The sequence below is a fragment of the Siphateles boraxobius genome, unplaced genomic scaffold, assembly GCF_051911475.1.
Source record: "Siphateles boraxobius isolate OS27281-9 unplaced genomic scaffold, OSU_SipBor_1 130, whole genome shotgun sequence".
NCBI classification, from domain to species: domain Eukaryota; kingdom Metazoa; phylum Chordata; class Actinopteri; order Cypriniformes; family Leuciscidae; genus Siphateles; species Siphateles boraxobius.
In genome coordinates, this window is record NW_027508734.1 from 22,071,929 (window position 1) to 22,095,074 (window position 23,146).

Sequence of the window (23,146 nt, forward strand, 5' to 3'; positions counted from 1 at the left end):
CAGTCGGAAAAAAAACCAAGAGTAAAGGTAGCAGGATTATGTGAGCTTTGCTATAAGTTTAGCTAAATAGCAGTCTTGCTTAAAAAGTAAAAGCTCATAAATAATTCAGCGTATTACTGTTATTAAACAACAAACAAAAGAGAAATGATACTCAACTTTAAAAAAAAAAATTTACATAATTTTTATTTTTATTTTACATGAGTGTTTTATTTATATTACATTGGAATAATTATAATTTAATATATAATAATTACCTATTTTACCAACATAAAATATATTTTGGGGGGCTTTTACTGGTCTTCATATTGCATTGAAAAGAAAGTGCTATTGTACATCTTTGTTATAAAGCTCACTGGCTTTGTCATTGGTCCACGTCATACTACGTCATGGGGGATTTCAGGGTGTTCAGCATCATTGCCCGTCATTTACAGCTAGTTCTGGGATGAAATACTAGGCAAGTGTTTATCAGTAGCCTGTGCGTAATTTTAAAGTCCCTTTCATGTCGACTCTAATGTTTGCACAGAAACAGGCAGTTTACCTGTCCTACTTAAATAACAGAGCCTTGAGAGTCTGAGTGTCTCTGAAACTAGTATATAATTAGATGGTTTCGTCAGATCATTTTTCATTAAATAATTTTATAGTCTGAAGTTAAAGGAACTGAGGCCATCTCTATTGTTATGAAACAGAGTGTGCCAGTTAACTTTATATTTTTTGCTTTACCCTTTTAAGTTTAGATGATGTCAGTATTGTGGGTTGCTAAACTATAAATAGATCAGTTTCTTAGCAATTATGAAGCCATAGTTGGAGCACGCTCACTCGCTCACACATATCTACACACCCATGAAGCATGTCTTTTTTAAATAATGTAAGATCTTACATAAGGCATTGCTACCTCTGATGCTCTGTTTTAACCACATAAAGACATTAATAATTTAAAATTGTTATGTAAGTGTTTTGCATATTCTCAAATCATTCTGTGGGTTGCAGAGCCACAGAGAAGCTTAGGAAACCCCCACAGTGCTTTAGGAGGCAAAATAGACGGGAGTAAGAGTGCTGAATAACAGAAGACCGACAGAAAGAGAGAGGATTACTGTATGTAGGCAGGGGTAATGAATGTGCTTTTGTACAAAAATGGTACTGTAATTTGATAAATGTGGTATTTGACACTTAATGTTCATTAAATAATTGAATTTATTAAATATGGCCGTAAAGGCAGCAATCCAAGCAGAATGGACAAGTAGAGAAAAATACCATAACTGACCTGTTGTCTGTTTACCAAGTTTGGACTTTGTTAAAAAGATAATCCACTTTAGACATTTTACTAACTATAAGTAACTTTACAACTATATGTCAACTAACTCTCATTACAGTATAACTTGACTGTTATGTTAAGGTTAGGGTTAGTAGAATTAGTTGACGTACAGTATTACTTAAAGTCTATGAGTAATGTCTGTTGGGGGAGCATCAAAATAAAGTGTTAGCAGATATTAAGCAGACTGTCTACTAATACTCTAAGGAATGGTAGTTGACACGTATATGCAAAGATAATTGGTAGAGTGTCTAAAGTGGACTATCGAAATAGAGTGTTACCAAAAAGATAGGACAGTTAGACTGACAGACTACCTCCTGAAGAATTCCTACATCGATACAGCAGTCCAGAAGGGAGGAATCCCAGAGGTACCTGGATGTCTGGAGCATACAGGGGTGGTCACTCAGCTTATCAGGGAAGCCAGGGAGAACAAGGGGGACCTGGCTGTGCTGTGGCTGGACCTCGCAAATGCCTATGGATCCATACCCCATAAACTGGTCGAAGAGGCACTGAACCGGCATCATATCCCGAAGAAGTTCAGAGACCTCATCCTGGACTACTATACCAACTTCCATGTGAGAGTCTCCTCCGGAACAACAACTTCAGACTGGCACAAGCTTGAGAAGGGAATCATCACTGGCTGTACAATCTCAGTCATCCTTTTTGCACTCGCCATGAACATGCTGGTGAAATCTGCGGAGATGCAGTGTAGGGGGCCCCTCTCGAAGTCTGGAGTTAGACAGCCACCCATCCGAGCCTTCATGGATGACCTGACAGTGACCACAACATCTGTCCCAGGCTGCAGGTGGATCCTGAATGGCCTTCAGGAGCTGATGTCCTGGGCTCGCATGAAGTTCAAGCCGGCCAAGTCAAGGTCCCACGTGCTGAAGAAAGGGAAGGTCACTGATAAGTTCCACTTCTCACTTGGCACCATCAAGATACCATCACTGACAGAGGAACCTGTGAAGAGCCTGGGGAAGGTGTTCAATTGTAGCCTGAGAGACGCAGCTTCCACAAAAGCGACCAACCAAGACCTGGAGACCTGGCTGGCCGCGGTGGACAAGTCTGGCCTTCCTGGCAAGTTCAAGGCCTGGATTTACCAGCACGGCATCCTCCCTAGGATCCTCTGGCCCCTCCTGGTATATGAAGTCCCCATTTCAACGGTGGAAGGCTTTGAGATGAGGATTAGCAGGTTTCTGCGCAGGTGGTTGGGACTGCCTCGAAGCCTGAGCAGCATCGCACTATATGGGCAGAACAACAAGCTGAAGCTTCCCATGACCAGCCTGAGCGAGGAGTTCATGGTGACACGGTCCAGGGAGGTCCTACAGTATCGGGATTCCAGTGATCCAAAGGTTGCCCAGGCTGGGATTGAGGTCAGGACAGGGCGGAAGTGGAGGGCTGCCGTGGCAGTGGACGACGCAGAGTCAAGGCTACGGCAAAGGGTGTTGGTGGGTGCAGTGGCACATGGGAGAGCTGGCCTGGGAAGCAGAAGAACTCCTCGTTACGACAAGGCAGAAGGGAAAGAGAGGAGGTCCCTGATCCTGGAGGAAGTGCGTGCAGGAGTTGAGGAGAAGCGAGCTTGCCAGATGGCTGGGATGCGTCAACAGGGCGCCTGGACAAGATGGGAGGGAACAGTGGAGCGCAAAGTCACATGGACTGAGCTTTGGAAGGCTGAACCCCACAGGATAAAATTCCTGATCCAGGCGGTCTATGACGTGTTGCCAAGTCCATCCAACCTCTTCTCCTGGGGAAAAGTGGAGACACCAGCATGCCCCCTCTGCCAGAGGAGAGGAACGTTGGAACACATCCTGAGCTGCTGTCCAAAAGCCCTGGGTGAAGGGCGTTACCGCTGGCGGCATGACCAGGTCCTAAAAGCCGTAGCGGATTCTATCTGCAGTGGAATTAGCCACAGCAAGAGCCTTCGCCCAGTGAAGACCACAGCCATTGTCAGAGCTGGGGAGAAGTCAACACCAGCTGCCCGGGGCACCTCCTCTGGCCTGTTGGCAACAGCGCGCGACTGGGAGCTGGCAGTTGATCTGGGTAAGCAGCTGAAGTTTCCTGAAGCAGTTGCCATAACAACATTAAGGCCTGACATTATACTCACCTCAGAGGCCTCCAAGCAGGTAATCCTCTTAGAGTTAACAGTGCCTTGGGAGGACCGTATGGAGGAGGCCAATGAAAGAAAAAGGGCAAAGTACTCCCAGCTTGTGGAGGGTTGCCGGAGCAATGGGTGGCGGGCAATATGCCAACCTGTCGAAGTGGGATGTCGAGGGTTTGTCGGCCATTCCCTCTGCAGGGCCTACAAAATGCTTGGCATCACAGGGGCGAGTCAGCGAAGGGCCATCAAGTTGGCCACTGATGCTGCAGAAGTAGCATCAAGGTGGCTGTGGATCAGGAGAGGAGAGGCATGGCGTGTAGGGTAGTAGCGCTACCTGGACATAAGCTGGGACTTGATCACCCCGGCTGGGTCGCCTAGGGGAGGGGGTCTGATTGTTGAAAGACCCGAAACCCCCCGTGATCCTAGGTTACATCACCGATGATATGTCCAGGTGCACCAGACGGTGTATCAAAAAAGCTATTGTGTTTCATATCCTAATGATACAACTATTCAGTTATGGGCATTTCTGACCTTGTGACCTTTTGAACAATTCAATTTTTTCAATTTACAAGCTCTCGATTAAATTCCGTTGTAGATTCAGTTAGATTAGATATTGATTCATTTAGTGTATTCATCAGTGCATATTTTTAGTAAAATATCCCTCTAGAATTTTTTTTTCCTAGCTAATTATCAAGCTATGGACATGGAATGGCATTTCTGAAGTAAATTTAATGTTACGTGACATTGTTTACAAGTTTATAATCTTTATATTACAAAAATAAAAAGTTGTCTTTATTTTATTAAAATCTGTTAGTTGTAATAATAGTCAGCCCCTGTGATATAAAATTGCCTCAAGTTGAAGAAACTCCCTTATGTCTGTGAAACAATATATGAACATATATTTTGATGACTTTAGATACATGGACTTTAGAAGTTTCTAGATGCATGTAAAAAATAATTCAGAAAAAAGGGGGCTCTGTGATTTACGGTCTCTGATGCCTAAACTGGTTTATGGCACAAGTGGAATGAAGCAGAACAACTGAAGAGACACATTATGGTTTGCTTCACCTAATAAAAATGATTTGCCTCACCTTTTAATAATCAATTAAACAATCAATAAACAGTGCTTCCAATGAGTAATGTAGATAGTTTTAATGGTTTATAACAACGTCCCACAATCATTTTAAACTCGACTGATGTGTGCATATTGGTCATATTACAATGTCTTCAAACATGGATTAGCTAATCCGATTTTACAGCTAGAACGGGGTTCTGCATTATAATGACTTTACCTCAGTGAAGGGGTTCACAATGCTGTCAATGCACAACTTTTTATTATGTTGAAAATGATTCTTTCGAACCTATTATAAGGGTGTGTTTTCCCCATCTTCAGCACCTGTGGTTTGTCACCCATTAGGTTTGAACCTTATTCTCGTGCAGTACTTGACAAATCATCCACCAAGAAGTGGTTGGCTCTTCTACACCTAATGACACTCTGAGATTGCACCTCCCACTCAGGCTAGGTTGCTAGGCATTATTGTCATATTGTCATGCACAAAGATATATCTCCTTCAGTTCAGCAAAGTTTCTCTCCTTTGTACCATTAGCTGTTTATATGGAAGCAAGGCCCAAGTATGAAACTTTAGCCTGTTGTTACTCAGGAAACTTCCCTATTGCACTATACTTGATGAAATAATTGAAAAGGATTTGTAATAATTTGTGGTCTAAAATTGCGTTTTCAAATGTGTTATTTCTGTTTTCATAAAAAAAAGAAAAACTCTAAAACTAAAGGTCACTTTTGAATATTTAGTAAAGACTTTTGGTCCTTGGTGAAGCATCAGGTTGTCATGGTGACTGGAATGCTGGTGATCTGGGAGATGGTTGTTAGTTGATTGTTCACACGAGGCATTGACATGCTGACAAGTGCGCGAGAGAGAGAGAGAGAGAGAGAGATAGAGAGAGAAAGAGAACGGGCTTGTTCAAGTTGTCAGCACATCAGATAATTTATCTGTCATTTCATTCAATAACGTTTGACATAATTCCTGCTGATGTGTCATTAACAACACCAGCCAATGCAGTCTGTGTCACAACAATCTGTCCTCAGTAATCAATTCCTGTGTTTAACCAATATTTTTAGTTAAAAACATGAATATGCCTGAAGAAGCGGCATAACAGATATTTACATATATTTCAAACTATAAAAATGTGTATATAAATGTGAATATCAAGTAAATATGGTTCATCAGGGCAGTACATGATGAACTTCTTGCAGACTCTGGAGGGGTATGAACAGTGTGTGTGTGTGTGTGTGTGTGTGTGTGTGTGTGTGTGTGTGTGTGTGTGTGTGTGTGTGTGTGTGTGTGTGTGTGTGTGTGTGTGTGTGTGTGTGTGTGTGTGTGTGTGTGTGTGTGTGTGTGTGTGTGTGTGTGTGCAAAGAGAAATCTGATGATCAAAAATGATGTATTTGTGTGATTATGTTTGAGTTGTATAGTAATTTTTGTGAGATCTTTTGTTTTGTTCCATTTTATCGAGATATGCAACTTTTCTTGCTGTTGGATTTAGTTGTGTAGCGTAGGGAAAAGGTTGGCATTTGAAGACAGGGGATAGAGAAAGGGCCGAGGGAATTTAATCAGCGTTTTTGCTCAATTATTGATCAGGCGGTGTAAAGCCATGTTGTTGCATTTTCACTCTGCATGTGAAATGAACAACAAAAATGAAACATTGTTTATCGATCTATTAAAAATAGATCTTGTATAGATTCATTATAATGTGTCTAATAAAGTACAGTGTACATTGCCAGCAGCAAATAAAGTATACTAGTCCACAAAATATTGTGATCTTTTATAAGAAATAAGTATCTTTCATCAAACCCAAACAGAACATTCATAAGCCTTCTCAAGATACAACAGTGGAAATCTTGAGTATAGTATGAAAATTCTGTAATGAAAATCTTGCTTGCAGAAGCACTGCTACCGGTCTATGCATTCAGACAATACATTTGGTTGCTCGCGTTTTGTATATTTCACATTACAATCTTGCTGTGCCGAAGCCTAATTAGCTTGAGTGGCCACTCAGAATGGTTGTACTCAATGCTCAGGATCATATTGCCTGTGGTTTCAGGCTATGTTGTTCGATGTGGTAAATCTGTTTTGGTACATATATAGACGCCTGAACTTCATCTACATATTATGAAGACCACTTAACAATGAAAATAAACTACTACAGTGAAGTATGGCTCCTGTGAGGCCCTAAATTGACTGCGTATTGACACGGGAAGCAACAGCAGTGGCAGCGTTCTGTCTGTCACAACCTCTCTCTTTCTCCCTCCGAACTCACCAATCCATGGACCGGGAGGGAGGACGGGGTCTTACCGCTCTAGCGGAGTCTATGTGTATGTGTGGGCGGGCAAGAGAATGCCTCACTATAGATTTTCCAGCAAATTAATGAAGGTACTGAGCAAACAAGGAGGAGGGAAGGAGCGAGAGCGAGAGAGAGATAGAAAGCCCCTTCACAGAGAACTGAGGGAAGCCCTTGCAGCGGGGGCGAGAGCCGAGCAGCTCCCTCACCCTTGATCTTTCAGCTGGCCGTGGGTGTGTGGACGCAGGCACCCAAGAGTCCTATGGGTAAAGCCTTCAGCCGGCCGCGTGAGTGGGTGAAGAAGACCTTTGATGACCTCCGAGGTGGAGGAGGTGATTTTTCTCCCCCATCCTTTGCACTTTTTTTGTTAATCTGTAGAGAGTTTAGCATGGGTCAAGGAGGGGAATCCGCGCGTTTAGCATAACTGCAAAGCCAACGCGGTCAAATTAACCACCTCTGCCTCTGCATGGGACCCCTAGTGTTCTCTACCTCATTTGCTTCTCTCCTGTCTGATTTATAGTTGCCTACCTGGGCTGTTCTCTGCACACAGGCTGTCTAAAGGTCACATGAAAAATGGATGGCTCTTCAGTGCTGGGGAAGGAACTCAGGAGGAGATGCAGGGAGAAAGAGAGTCAGGAGGGACTGAATGCTTATGTGTTATGTTTGAGCTTCATCTTTTTAAACTGTATTCATTTATTTGTAGCTATAATGTGTGTGCGTGTGTGTGTTGTCTGAGACGAGACTGTGCCTGTGTTACTCATAACTGTGTAGTCCCTTCAGATAAAGCAAAGAAAGTGAATTAAAGCAATAGTGGAAAAAAAACCCGCCCACGATTCCATCTGAAAGACTGAGGATTAAAGAGGCATCGTCAATACTCACGTCAAACCAACACCTCCACTTCAAGTCAAATGAAACGTCACAGGCACATGCTCTAACATTCATACTCCCCTACAAATGCGTGCGTCGATGGTCACAGTAATCGTGTAGCCTTTGCATGCAGGCGTTTTTGTACAAGTTCCCCTTGCATTTTCATTGGTTTGTGTGTGTGTTTGTGTGTGTTTCAATTAAGTTTAAGCTGTGACAGTGCTTTCTCACAACTCTCATCTTCTGGTCTCCAAGGTGATAAATAAATGATATTTTGTTACCTTCCCTGTGGGACACATATTATTTGGTCTATCTCTCTTTCCTTCCCTGTGTAGCTTATGAGCTGCAGTAGTCTTTGGACACCCACTAAGAACTTAGTGCCTTGGTAACCAGCCTTACAGGGGCAGAACACCTGCCACAGTTTATTCAGCTCTGTAAAATATGAAGTTTGTTTCTGTGTGGAAACTAAATATATAAAAGCAGAAATTACCATGTACAAAGAAGATTATAAAATTATATTGTGGTCCTATACAACTTTAAATAAGAAAAATGAAAATGAATTCACATTTTACCCATTACGTTTACTCATAAGAAAATATACAAAAATATATGATGGATATCACTGCTGATCGGTTTTGTTTAATGACAATTGTTTTATGAAATTTGCCCATTATAAAATGTTAAAACGATTAGCGGCATATATTAATTATATCTATCATGTATATGTCACGGTTCATGAATCGGCTGTCTCATGCTGAAGGGTCTGCGTGAGTTTAATTGGGTAAACCAACCACAGTGGGTGTGGTTACTCGTTGTGTTGATTAGTGTCACCAGCTGTCATCAATTCCAGTTCCTTTATATGGCCAGCATTTTCTCTCTCTTGTTGTCAGATCGTTGTGGTTGTTCCTCGGTGTGGGTCCTGTTCTCGTGCCTCGTATGTCGAGTTCTTCTTCTGGATTTCGTCAGTTCCTCGTGTCGTCTGGATGTTCCACGGTTCCTGGGTTTCACTCCAGCACGCTCACCGCAGCACCACCAATGGATTGCCATCTCGTCCCTGCTTCACCTACCACCTGAGTGTTTGCCCCGACCTGTGTCATACATCTGATTACTCTTTAATAAACTGGATTTTACTTGCATCTTGCATCCTCCTGTTTTTTCCCTCACAGAACGATCTGACCACAACCATGGATGCAGCAAGCACGTCCCAGCTCAACGACTTTATTTCTCACAGCATCTCACGTATGGACCAACAAGAGGAGAGCATCTTGGGCACAGGTCGTGCGGTGCAAGCACTCGTGAAGCAGGTGTCCGAGCTCACCCAACAGGTACAACTTCTACGGACTCCCACTGCGCCCCCCACACCGCCTGTTACCCCACCACCGGCGTCTGCAGCAGCGGAGAGACCAGAGCCACGCCTACCTACACCAGAGGGTTATTCCGGTGAACCGGAGTTTTGCAGAGCGTTCCTCACGAGGTGTTCCATGCATTTTGCTCTACAGCCACGCACTTTCCAGAGCGAACAGGCTAAGGTGGCATTTGTATTAACCTTGCTGTCAGGAAGAGCAGCGCTTTGGGGAACGGCGGTGTGGGAGAACGGAGACAACTGCTGCACCTCGTTCCAGGCACTCTCCGAGGAGATGAAGAGAGTGTTCGATCGTGCAGTGGCGGGTAAGGAGGCGGCCAGATTACTCGCCGAACTGCGACAGGGAGAAGGCTCGGTGGCGGACTTTTCCATTTGGTTCCGCACCCTGGCCGCAGAGTGCCGTTGGAACGAGGAGGCACAGTGGGATATGTTCCTGCATGGGCTGGCTGACCGCGTTCAAAGGGAGATTCATGCGATGGACTTACCGGAGACGCTGAACGGACTGGTGGAACTTGCGCTGAGAGTAGACGCTCGACTGAATCGTGTGACCAGATTGACGCGCCCCAGCCGTCCACAGTTCAGCACGGAGGACCTCCAGCCCGGTGGTGCGAGCGCGGTCAGCCCCGCATTCGACCACGAGCCCATGCAGGTTGGGAGAGCTCGCCTTTCCCGGGAGGAGAGGGAAAGGCGGAGATCCCAAGGACTCTGTCTATACTGTGGCCGGGCGGGCCACTTAATCCACTCCTGCCCGGTAAAAAAGCAAGCCCGGTAGTAAGTATGAGGCTACTATCGGGTGGGATCTCTGCCGAGAAGACCTCATCACCATCATCAACCCTCCTCCCAGTAAGACTGAGATGGCGACAGTCGACGCACTGCACCAACGCACTACTGGATTCGGGAGCGGAGGGTAACTTCAAACTTGCATTCAAACTTCAGATCCCCGTCACTCCTCTCTCGCACCAGATTACCATCAACCCACTTAATGGTCAAGAACTTCCCCGGATTACACATGCTACTGGAGACATCACTCTCATCAATTCTGGCAATCACACAGAACTCATCTCATTTTTACTCATGGACTCAGCACTTGCACCAGTGGTTTTGGGACACCCGTGGCTTTCCAGACACAACCCTCGTGTCGACTGGTGCACTAACACTGTTTCCACATGGAGTAACCACTGTCATGAGTCCTGTTTAGTGTCTGCCTGTCCCTCTGTGTCTGGTTCTGTGTTTCAGAGTGAGGCAGCGGATTTGTCTAACGTGCCCGCGGAGTACCTGGACCTGAAGGAGGTGTTCAGTAAGTCTCGTGCTGCTTCTCTCCCTCCGCATCGTTCCTATGACTGTGCGATAGATCTACTGCCAGGTAAATCTCCGCCTAAGGGCAAACTTTACTCTCTTTCTGTTCCCGAGAAGGAGGCCATGGAGAAATATATTTCTGATTCTCTGGCCTCTGGGTTCATTCAGCCTTCCTCTTCTCCTGCGGGGGCGGGGTTCTTTTTCGTTGGGAAGAAGGATGGTTCTCTGTGACCTTGCATTGACTACCGAGAACTGAACAACATCACGATAAAGAATTCCTATCCTTTGCCGTTGATGTCTTCAGCTTTCGAGAGGTTGCAGGGAGCATCCATTTTCACGAAACTGGACTTACGTAATGCATATCATTTGGTTCGCATCAGGAAGGGGGATGAATGGAAAAACCGCTTTTAATACCCCTAGGGGGCACTTTGAATACTTGGTTATGCCTTTCGGGCTTTCCAACTCCCCAGCGGTTTTCCAGGCACTCATTAATGACGTGTTGAGAGACATGGTAGATCATGGTAGATTGGCCAAGTCCAGATTCCCGTAAGGCCCTACAGCGGTTTCTGGGGTTCGCCAATTTTTACCGGCGTTTCATTCATAATTTCACCCAATTAGTCGCACCTCTGACTGCCTTGACCTCCCCCCGAACGACGTTCAGGTGGTCGAACACTACCGAGGCAGTGTTCACCAACCTCAAGAGTCGCTTCGTTTCGGCTCCCATTCTTGTCACCCCTGATCCCACACGTCAGTTCGTGGTGGAGGTCGACGCGTCAGAGGTGGGAGTAGGAGCAGTCCTTTCACAACGCACTTCCTCAGACGACAAGATGCATCCCTGCGCGTTTTTTTCTCATCGATTATCGTCTGCTGAACGTAACTATGACATTGGTAACAGAGAGTTGTTGGCGGTCAAGTAAGCGTTGGAGGAGTGGCGCCATTGGTTAGAGGGTTCAGGGGTACCCTTTATCGTTTGGACCGATCACAAGAACCTTGAATATATTAGATCTGCTAAGAGTATCAACTCCAGGCAGGCTCGGTGGGCACTTTTTTTCGGACGTTTTGACTTTGTTCTCTCGTACCGCCCGGGTTCCAAAAACTTCAAACCCGACTCTTTATCTCGTATTTTTGATCCATCCGAACGCCCGGTGACTCCCGAGTGTATTTTACCTGAGAAAGTAGTTATCTCCACACTCGTATGGGAGGTCGAGTCGAAGGTCAAGATGGCCTTAGAAGGGGTAACGCCTCCGCCCGGTTGCCCACCGAATCGGTTGTTTGTTCCGGAGGGGTTACGGTCTGACGTTATTCGATGGGGTCATTGCTCCAACGTGGCCTATCATCCAGGAGTGACTCGCACCAGTTATTTAGTTAAGCAACGATTCTGGTGGCCGTTAATGGCTCGCGATATTCACGATTTTGTCTTGGCCTGCTCAGTCTGTGCCACTGGTAAGACATCTGGATGGGTTACTTCGACCGTTGTCTGTCCCTTCGAGACCCTGGTCCCACATCGCGCTAGATTTTGTCACCGCCCTCCCGCCCTCCAATGGCATGACGGTTGTTTTGTGGACCGGTTCTCGAAGGCGGCACATTTCATTCCCTTGCCCAAATTACCTTCAGCCAAGGAGACAGCGGTCACGTCATTGATCACGTCTTTCGGTTATATGGCCTCCCGACGGACGTGGTCTCTGACAGGGGTTCCCAATTTGTGTCCAAATTTTGATGGGAGTTCTGTAAGTTATTGGGGGCTACGGTCAGTCTGTCTTCGGGTTATCATCCCCAGAGCAATGGTCAGTCTGAGCGGGCCAACCAAGATCTTGAGAGAATGTTGCGATGTTTGGTAGCCAATAATCCTTCGTCCTGAAGTCAACAACTTTCTATGGTGGAGTACGCCCATAACTCCTTACCAGTGTCATCTACGGGCCTCTCTCCGTTTAATTGTAGTTTAGGTTACCAGCCACCAATTTTTCCGAGTCTGGAATCCGAAGTCGCGGTCCCCTCCGCTCACGCTTTCGTCAAGAGGTGCAGCCGCACTTGGACTAGAGCCCATGAGACTCTACTCCAAGCGGGGGGGGCGCATGAAGGCCAGGGCCGATCGCCACCGGTCAAGGCCTCCCGTATACGTCGTGGGTCAAAAGGTGTGGTTTCTACCAGAAATATTCAGCTCCGTTCCGTTTCTAACAAGTTAGCTCCCAAATTTATCGGCCCGTTCCCTGTCACCAAGATTATTAGTCCGGTGACAGTCCGACTCAAACTCCCTCCAGCGTACAGGAGAATTCACCCCGCTTTCACTTATCAAGGATCAAGCCCGTGTTTTCAAGCCCGGGGACGCGGATTTCAGTACTTGTTGGACTGGGAAGGTTACGGTCCGGAGGAGAGAAGTTGGGTACCTGCTAGAGAGATCCTGGATCACTCCCTTATCGATGATTACAATCGACAGGTAAGGGAGTCTGAGAACGCCAGGAGGCGTTCTTAGGAGGAGGGGTACTGTCACGGTTCATGAATCGGCTGTCTCATGCTGAAGTGTCTGCGTAAGTGTAATTGTGTGGGTGTGGTTACTCGTTGTGTTGATTAGTGTCACCAGCTGTCATCAATTCCAGTTCCTTTATATGCCCAGCATTTTCTCTCTCTTGTTGTCAGATCGTTGTGGTTGTTCCTCGGTGCGGTTCCTCTTCTCGTGCCTCGTCTGTAGAGTTCTTCTTCTGGATTTCGTCAGTTCCTTGTGTCGTCTGGATGTTCCACGGTTCCTGGGTTTCACTCGAGCACGCTCACCGCAGAACCACCACCGGATTGCCATCTCGTCCCTGCTTCACCTACCACCTGAGTGTTTGCCCCGACCTGTGTCAAACATCTGATTTTACTTGCATATTGCATCCTCCTGTTTTTTCCCTCACAGTATGTAAAGAAGACAAAATTATAACATTTAAGAATTTAAACATAGAAAATTATAGGAAACTTACAACATTTCTGTTTAATATTGGTTGCCTTTGTAAGTCAGAATACTAAAAGAATATACTATGAATTTTGTATGTTCAGTAATATATGATCACATGTGTTTCTTACACATTTTTAAATTACATTTTCACTTTCTTCATCTTTTTTCAAAGTTTTGTTTGCTTCAAATTTGCAGCAAATATTTTTTATTGCAAAAAGTGTACCATACACCATATCTGGGTTATTAGTGTTTAGTATTTGTTATTGGTATTATTATCATTTAGTATTATTTATATACTATTACAGTATTTATGAAAATTTTGAATTGGCTTTTACTTCATTTTAGTTGTCATTTAATTTTACTTTCAGTAATTTTGTTCTTTTATCATTTTTATTAGATTTTGTTTAAATATTTCTATTTAGCTTTAGTTTATTTTATTTTTAATAATTTTAGTACTTCAACTTGCCAAGACAACATATTCTAATTTGTCAAATATTTTAATTTTTCAAATATTTTAATCTAATGTTTTATTAATGTAAATTGTTCTTCTAATATATGTATTTTATTTCAGCTATATTTCAGTTATTTAAAAAAAATATTTTATTAGTTTTAGTTTCAGTTACCATATATGAATCAGTTACACCAGAAACGAACAGAACACTCGACAAAAGCAAATATAACCCATTAAAATCTGTGATGCTGTCTCCATTAGATGCGGCGTGACAGAAAGCGGCACAACAAATTCCTGACAGTAAACCGATGCCCTGTTTTATTTTTGACATACTTTATACGCTACTTCTGACATGAAGAACAAATGGATTTTGCAACGGTGCTTTGTCGCATCCTGTGTTGACAGCCTGAAGCTGTGTAGTGGTGTAGACATGGTGTAAGACCCATGCTTTATCTCCAATACTATCACTCAAGCATTTGCGGTACGCCACTGAGTTATTATTCAACTGCTTGGCCCAATGTGAATTTATAAAGAAGAATCAGAACAGATACTGTTATTCTAAACACCAGAAGCCGTTTTTCTATTTTGTAACTAATGATAAGAATCAGATATGGAGAAAGTTCACCAAAGGTTTTGTTGTTTCTGGCTTCCAGCATTATAAATGAGTGGCTTATGTTTATTTTTAACAAGGCCCCATGTTAGTCTGACCTTAACAGTTTGTGAGGTACATATCAGTGTCACAATGAATGCAGGCTTTGCAAACAATGTTACTGAAAGATGCAGCACCACAAATTATGTCAGATCTGACAGCAAACACAACCCATAAGCACTGTTACTCATTTCACATGAAGTGAACACTCACTTCACGCTTTAAGTCTTGAAGGTACTTCAGCAGAAATCAGAATGTTTAGCAGAGAGAGAGTGAAAAATTATCATGGAGAACTAAATGATGTTGTATGTTATGACTGTTCTTGTGTTGGAAACCTTGAGTAACTTTATATCTGGACCTCAAGAAAGAAAATACACTACCTTTCAACAATTTGGGAAAATTGAAACAGCAAAATTCAAAATTGACAGCAAATGCTTTTATAATTTCTATTTAAAAATAAATGCTGAACTCTCTCTCTCTCTAAATATATATATATATATATATATATATATATATATATATATATATATATACATTACTTTCTATATAAAGCAGCATGGCCTAACTGTTTTCAACATTGATGATAATAATAAGAAATGTGTGCTTGAGCATCAAATCAGCATATTAGAATGATTTCTGAAGGATCATGTTACAGACACTGAAGACTGGAATAAAATAAAGTTATTTTATTTTTTCACAATATCAAATAAATGCAGCCTTGGTGAGCATAAGAGCGTATGAAAAGTAAAATTGTGACTCCTTGTCATCTCCATCTTATTTTCTCTTTTGTTAAGGGGCCAGGTGAAGCCAGTACTAGGAAGGTTCAGTGAGGTGAATAACCTGCTCCCAGTGTTGGGATTGGGTCCAGGAAGTGTGGATGCTGCTCTTCTGGATGCTGGTTGCTCTTCCATGCAGATGGATTCAGCAGAAAGGGGCTTCTCCCTCAGCAAGGATGGACCGCTAGACATGAGGATGGACAGAGACAGGTTCGACTACTACCTTGGCTCACTTCTTTTCAGTTAAAGTAAAAGTTATTATTCTTGGCTAACACGCTTTATTAGCTGGGTCCCAATGTGAAGGCTGCATCCTCCGAAGGCCCGCGGACTTCGAAGGATGCAGCCTATTCGTCCTTCGAAGGACGTACCATGTAGCCTTTGTAGGATTTCCTAATTGCGCAATCAGGTGTTCCCGATTACCGCTCCTGGCACCAAGCAATGGTGCGAGAGTACAGCTGCCATCCTGATAATTAATTATCACCAAAATTATTGTGATTATCAGTATTATCACGGTTTTGTTAAAACGAGATGAAAGTGTTCAAAAAGAACTGATGCTCACACTGGAAACATTTCAACAAGTTTTATATTTGAAAATCAACAAACAACAAATAAAACAAGCAGCTCTATGCACTTTTTAAAGCAAGATTCTGAGGCATTTCCTTCCTTATAATGACCGTCGTCAATAGCAACGCATTATAACTCAGCGCACATCCATGTATATCACACAACGGACGCGCGCTCTCATTAAAATACATCTTGCCGTCTTGCGTCACCATTTTTGATTGTTTTGAAAATGAAAACAGAGTTGATTTATTGTTTACAGAGTTTGATAATATTGTTGCGATCATCTTGTCTGGATGAGTTTTGTCCACTGTACAAAATGGATTTAACGTTAACAGGTAAGATTTAAAACATTAATCTCAATTCAATATGTCCCGAAATTATGTGGTAAAAAAAAAAATCTGTGTAATAAGTGTACAATGAATATAGATTATTATCTCTTAAATGTCACTCTTAATAGTCTTGTTTGAACTTGTTTGTTCGTCTTTGGCTCAAAGCCACTTGCTGCAAACTTTTCTTCACGGAAGCTTCACGTTTATGTCAAGTGAGTGAGAAAATATTTCAACTCAAAACAACATTTTGTGCCCAATTATTTCCCAGACGTAGTTTTGGTATTGAGGTCAAAGTTAAGTTGCCTTGCGTTCGCTTAGCTACAACAGTGTGTGATGGACACACAGGACGACTCGGTGTTTCCCACTATTGCAGCAAATTTTTTGTGCATGTTCTGCAGACAGGGTGACCATCCTCGATTAAGTTTCCCTCAGGTCTTTTGTAAAAGCAAAAATATGACCACACCTCAAATTTGGTCCTCTTAAAAGGCTGAAAAATCTCCCGAGCACGGTCACTGCCTTCCGTAAATTCCTTCTCGAATAAAAAAACAAAAAAAAACAACATTGCACGCTGCGCGCCTGTGTCAAACTGTTGCTGGCTGGACAGGAGTAATGTTATTAAAATCGCGATAATCAAACACGGTTTTAATGATAATTAAATTTAAACGGTAATACTGACCGTCAGTACATTTTATCGTGGTTTATAGTAAAACCGGCAATCGTCCCATCCCTACTGCTTCCTGAATTGCCAGATTACACTTTAAACTGTTCAAGTATTGGGTGTTAACTTACTGTCATGAACCAGGTTTCTGTCCTTTCCTTTTCTCTCGCTCTCCTAATTAGTCACTCACACACACATTCTTCCTCATGCCCTTTTTCATCTACTTCAGCTGTTCCTCATAATTACCAGCAATTGCTCTGATTCTCTCACACCTGTCCTCCCTTTCCTCTTGATTTTGTTTGCTACTTCTTGCCTTCTCTCTGTCTGCTTCCTTGCGAGATTATTTCGTATCAACCTGATGTCTGAGACCCACTTTCTCAAACCCAGTCTGAGTCCTGTCTGTGTCCTGCCGGATCCCCGTTTGGTGATGCCTTTTCTCATTAACAGCTCTTTATCTACTTGATCTGTGTTCTGCCCAGTTACCCTGTTGCTGAAGGCTGGTCCAGTCTCCCGCTGCCCGCTACTGTAACAGTGACTGCCCGCTGACCTCTGCTGTCCAGTCCAGGGTCTTCTATCTACCTTTGTTACTATTTCAAGAAGAATATTTTTGTTGAACTGCCTTTTGCCCGTTAAGTGGCCAATTACCTTTGTTACATTAAAGAGACATTATTTACCTGCACTTCGCACTTGGGTTCTCTGTTCTCCACCTGACACTTACGTAAATAATGTAAAGAAAAGAAAACATAAATAGGCATATAAAGGTTCAAATGTTCACTTATATCTTACCTTGATGCGATTTTGTAGGTTAGTGTATTCTTTTTATTATGTAGCATAAATGGACAATATAAATGATGAATATGAATATGGTGAATATATCTTTCAACCCTGTATTATGGAGCCCGGGAAATCACCTGTGGGAAAACAAACAAAACAATCCGTGGCGACGGTTGTGCAATCCGTCCCCTCAGGTAGTTTATAAACTGTAGCCTACTCACAATATTTTTTATGTGTAAACATAAATGTATAAAAATACACAATTTTATCTGTGTAAACTCACAATAACAAGAAAACTTTGTGCTTTTGTAAAATAAAATAAAACAATCAGGCGTGCTTTCATGATCTCCCGCACCTAAACAGGTGGCCTGGTTGAATCATCGTGGGCATGATTTGTTAAACCGAGGGAACAGTTTAAGAATTACAGTTTATAAACTGAGGGGACGTATTGCAGAACCGTCGCCACGGATTGTTTTTTTCCCCCACAGGTGTGACTTCCGGGGCTCCGTACTACGGGAATATAAAACCCAGTTGAATATAAAAAAGTGCAGTTCAAATGTTACTCCGGCTCGTCATCGGTAGCTGTAACATAAAAATAAAATAAAAATGCTGTCGTCACTGGCGTGCAATGACTTATGGGGTAGGATAGGCCGCTAAGGATGCATTTATGTATCCTTCCTTTCACGGGGGAAACGAAGGGTGCACTTTTGAATCAGGGTAGTCTTCGTCGCGCCGCGATGACGCAACCGACTTTCGAATGCGGCCTTCGAATGGTGGAGAATAGGGCTTCGGCGTCTTGACGTCATTACTTTGGTGTAGCCCCCATGTTGATTGCCTCCTTTACTGCTACTCGGACTACTGTGCACTGTTTATAGACGTACTCCCTCTCAGTCGTGTGTCTTGAGGGAGTACGTCTATAAACAGTGCACAGTAGTCCGAGTAGCAGGACTCTGTACTGTTGAATTGGACAACAGTACAGAGACTGACAGGTCCGATGGAAGGGCTAACGTTAATGTAATGAGAGTATTAAAATACGAGATATTTTACAGGAAAATACTAAAACGGGGAGACAGCAGGAAAAGAGCTCAAATACGTGAGAAAACCATAAAAAACTGCAGGGTTGCCAGCTACTAACTACACTTTTGAAACACATAGTTAAAAGTACATGTGTGAATGGCTGTTAGCACTAACTGTTACTAAACTAGCAGCTAGGTGGAGCGCAGCTTACCTTTGTCCAGATTACTGTGTTCCCACTGTTTGCTGGCTTTATGATCTGCAGCTTCTGAACCCATCCATTTGTGAACTGCACATGAGACTCCAATGACTTGTAGCTTCAGAACTGTTCTAAAGTGTAGGCGCTCACACCACAAACAAGGTACCCAAAGATGTCTGTTTTGCAAAACTGCGGCAGCGAGTCGTCGTCGGTGCTCCACTTTTGTTGGAAATTTCATATGGATCCAAACCGTTAATAGTGCCGATTTTGTCCACATACCGGTCCCTGGCTTCCCTATTTAACGTATCCTGGTAAATTCCACATCCTTTTAGGGGTTTTAACATCTTTTTTCTTTCTTTTCTTTCTCCCAACTCTGCTTCTTCTCTTCGTTCCACTTGCTCTATGTTTACATTCGCGAGGCCATCAACATGGCCGCCACGTCCCAGAAGGCAACGCGGCACCCAAGCCCTATTGAATTGTGACAGCCTTCATCGCGCCGCGGTGACGCAATCGGCCTTCAAATGCGGCCTTCGAAGAATGTAGCCTTTGAATTGGGACAGCCTTCGTCGCGCCGCTGTCACGCAATCGGCCTTCAAATGCGGCCAATCGGCCTTCAAATACGGCCTTCGGAGGATGCAGCCTTCACATTGGGACACAGCTATTGATTACATCTACAGAGTCTCACTCTCCATGCTTCTCTATTATAGCTATTCAAAACTGTTTCTGAACAGGTGTAAGGCATAACCTAATTACAGCTTAATATAATGAAAAGATTACTAAGCACTGCAGAGCCTGGTTATTCAGAGACTGAGCTTTGTGGAACACATGGAATGTTAGCTTTAAGATTGTAGGTGAATGAACAGAACTAATTTAGGTAGCAAGAAGTACCCCCAAAGATCAGGTATTTCTTTGGAAAGTGGTTTTCAATCCTGGGGCCTTTACAATAAGCCAATTTAGGTGGCTAGCCAGATATGCTTCTGTTTAGTTTGGTGAAAATGGCTCCATGAAAGTGGCTCGTTGTTCATCACCATAGTAACTTGCACTCAATGGCTAACCTGCTCGGGGCAGGTTATGACTTGGGTAAAAGATCTCAAACCAATAATAGATCAGCTGTGAGCAAAGTGACATATTTCTGACGCAATAGTCACCCCCCAGTTTCTCTAAAGAGCTCTAAAATATTTTAATGAAACAAATCGTCTCGTCTGCCTCTTTCAGTAAAGATTGTTTATAATTGTTTTGTGATTTATATACTTTTTATATATTTATTATACCCATAATCCAATACAAGTGAGCAATTTTAGTTTAACAATTATTAAAGGGATAGTTCATCCAAAAATGAAAATTCTGTCATTAAATACTCACCCTCGTCATTCCAAACATCTTTCGAGTTCAATCTGAGAGATTTCTGTCCCTTCATTGACCGCTACACAACTACCAATTTGATGCTTTAAAAAGTTCATGAAAAGATTGATTGTAAACTAATGAACATTGAGCGGTTTAGTCCAAATTTTCTGAAGAGACTCGGTCACTTTAAATGATGAACAGATTAAATTTAGGCTTTTATTAATAAACTTTCATCAAATCACCAACGCAAGAACCAATGAGATTCATTCTCATGTGTTACGCAGAATAATTGTTCAACTATATAGACTTGTTATTATTTTTAAATAAATAATACTCTTGTATTATAATCTGTGGTATCACTATTTAGGCTTGGGAACCACATGTCAACAGTTTGATCTGCTATCTTTAATAAAACCTTCCCTTTAATAAAAAAAGAGTTCTGACAAACGCATTTCATGTCAAGGAGTCTCTACCAATGAGCAGAGCAGTTTAATCAGGTGTGTTTGATTAGGGAGACACACAGACTTTGCAGGCTTCCAGGGAATACCAGGGTTGGGAAACACTGGACTATGCTGTATCTGAAATCATCCCTTTTACCCTCATTCACCATTCCCTACATAAGTCCACTAATATAGTTCACTTTAGGGAGTGAATTTGGATACTGAGTGCGCCGGAAGGGCTGCCTCTTTTGCATAGTTTGTGCTTGCTGTTGAATAATTATTTGAAAATTGGCAAACTGACATCTCCAGTAGTAAGATGAAAAGATTTATCTTGAACTCTGTCATGGAAACTATGTATAAACCTTAATTAAACAATTCTAAATCAATTAAAAAGTAATTTATACCTGTATGGTATTACGCTGTACCCACATTGGACCAGTGGTTGGGAAAATGGATTGATGGATGATTCAGCTTCAGGCGCCATCTTCTAGCCAGACATGGGAATTCATCCAGCTCGCGACTCTCACACAGTGCATTATTGGTATTCTCTAGTCACTTAGCGTACATCGGTTTGTACACTCGTTATTGCAGTGCATTGTTGGATTGAATGAGTGCACTTGATAACGTCCACTATGGTTTTGGACACAACTACAAATTGCTGTCCCCTCAATTTAGTGACCCCTAGTGCCCTATTTAAGGATATTGGGGGCGATTTCAGACACAGCCCTAGAGTGGTTTTGACATCGACATCATCTATTACACCTCACATGCAAAGCCATTTCCTTCTGATTTGAAGAAGAGCAAGAAACCTTCCTCTCTTATTAGGAAGTTTTGTCAAAGTTTTTACTGTGATAATGAGGTGGAAATCCCACCCCCTGTAACTGACTCTGAACTTTTTTTTCTGGGGGCGAGATGAAATGGTTGAAAAAAGAGAGACACCCAAAGGAAAAAGAGAAAGGGCAAGATATAGTGCAGGTCGTTCCAGGTCCTGCCCACGGTATCTGGATACACTTTATTTACGTGAGAATTAAACTTTACGAAAGCATGACGCTGTCAGACGAATCTAGCTGGCCTTCAAGAAGAACAGAGCATACCTTGCATTAATCAGCATGTCTCCCTGTTTGAGTTACTCATTCTGTGCTTTTAGTTGTGTCCACATGAATGACAAACTAAATAGGAGAGAAAACCTTCAAGGATACTGTGAGATTCAGAACGAGGTTGGTTCCAAAAGAAAGGTTATGATAGGTTCATCATGCATCTTTCAGTGTGTTGCCTTTTATGGATAAATTTGACTCCAAGTGACTAATGATTGAAACAGTTTTTGCCCATGCTCACTTTCCAGTGTCAGTGAGATTAAACACAAAAAATATATTTTGAATTTGTAAATAAAACAAAAATTAATTTCAGTATGTTTTATAAGAAAATACTGTTTGAGTATTTCTACCTCAAAATTTTCGCATTTAAATTCATTGTGTTACTTGTCAGATCAATTTCTGGGTGAAAATTGATTGAAAGTAAATCTTACACCATTTTGTTTTTGTGTACCTGAGAGCTCAGTTTTTCTTTGTTTCCCTTACAATCAGTACAGAGACAAAGAGATGTGTCATTCAGAATCCAACGTATCAAACCTAAATCTCAGGAAATAATTACATAAGTACAAATATGAACATGACTTGAACATCTGAGTCAAGATGTTTAGGGAATATAATAATTACTGTGAGTATATGAATCACAGTACAATGTGTACGTACAAGTGTGCTGAACAGCTGCCGAATGAAACTGACTAGATGAAATATTATCTGATATATATATAACTGATATATGTCCCCTTTATGTAGGTGTGTAATTTTTTCTCATTTACCCTGGTTTCTTTGTTCTTCCCCGAGTGTGCACACACATTTTCCTAAAGAAAGCAAAAGCGAATGCATAATTCAGATCATGATTTGATATTTTTATATTTGTCGCTAACCGACAATTTTTTTTATATTTCTCCCTCCTGTTCTCTCTCATGTACACACAGGCTCTCTCTCTTATTATAGATCTCAAGCCCACATCTCCCAGAGTGGGAAGGGTGGGAGGGGTTTTCACTGGTGTCTTAGAGCTGTCAGGCTTGGCTTCTGTCAGCCAGGAACTTGTGACGTCAAGCTGCTTAATTGGGCTCCTCTTTGTGCGTAGGTACCCCGACATGCCCTGCGCTGCTGACGTGGTCAACGCCTTAGATCAACAGGCGCTTGCGTCCATATTGGCTGCGTATGGGGAGGAGCGGCACACCAGGAAAATTGTGGCGGCCATCGCACAGGCACGCAGCATCTACCCCATCGGCCGGACCCTGCAACTGGCCAGCATCATAGCAGGTACCCCCCCTCATTAATTCCCTACACTAGTGGGAGAATAGGAGAGAGAGCGATATTAATGCAAACTCTCCCTATGGGACCTATTTGTCCTGGAAAAAGAGAAGGGGAGAAAAGATGGCATTTTCTAATCCGAAATCTCTGCCGTTCTCCTTCCCCCCACTCTGCTGCCTGTTTCTCACTGTCTGAGTATCCATCAGCAACACATGCCTTGTGATTGACAAGGCTCTTATTAATAAAAACCGAAGCGATTTAGGGAGCAGTAGGGAAAACCTGCAGGTGAGGTTCAATGCGTTTTTTAGCGCCTTTTCTTAATTCGTATTTAGACTCGCACTCCCATCCTCTCCTCCCCCAGACTCCCCCCTCCTTGTACCATTTGAT

General features: G+C 42.8%; 1 protein-coding gene across 2 annotated transcripts in view; it reads left to right on the plus strand.

Annotated features, from left to right (window-relative positions):
- The window catches only part of mettl15 (methyltransferase 15, mitochondrial 12S rRNA N4-cytidine), an 82,940-nt gene that overhangs the window by 49,389 nt on the left and 10,405 nt on the right, over positions 1-23,146 (plus strand). For both annotated transcript variants that reach the window (XM_077228681.1, XM_077228682.1), the window contains exons 4-5: positions 15,111-15,302; positions 22,590-22,768. In XM_077228681.1, coding sequence (XP_077084796.1) covers positions 15,111-15,302; positions 22,590-22,768 — 371 coding nt within the window. The remainder of the gene's footprint in view (positions 1-15,110; positions 15,303-22,589; positions 22,769-23,146) is intronic.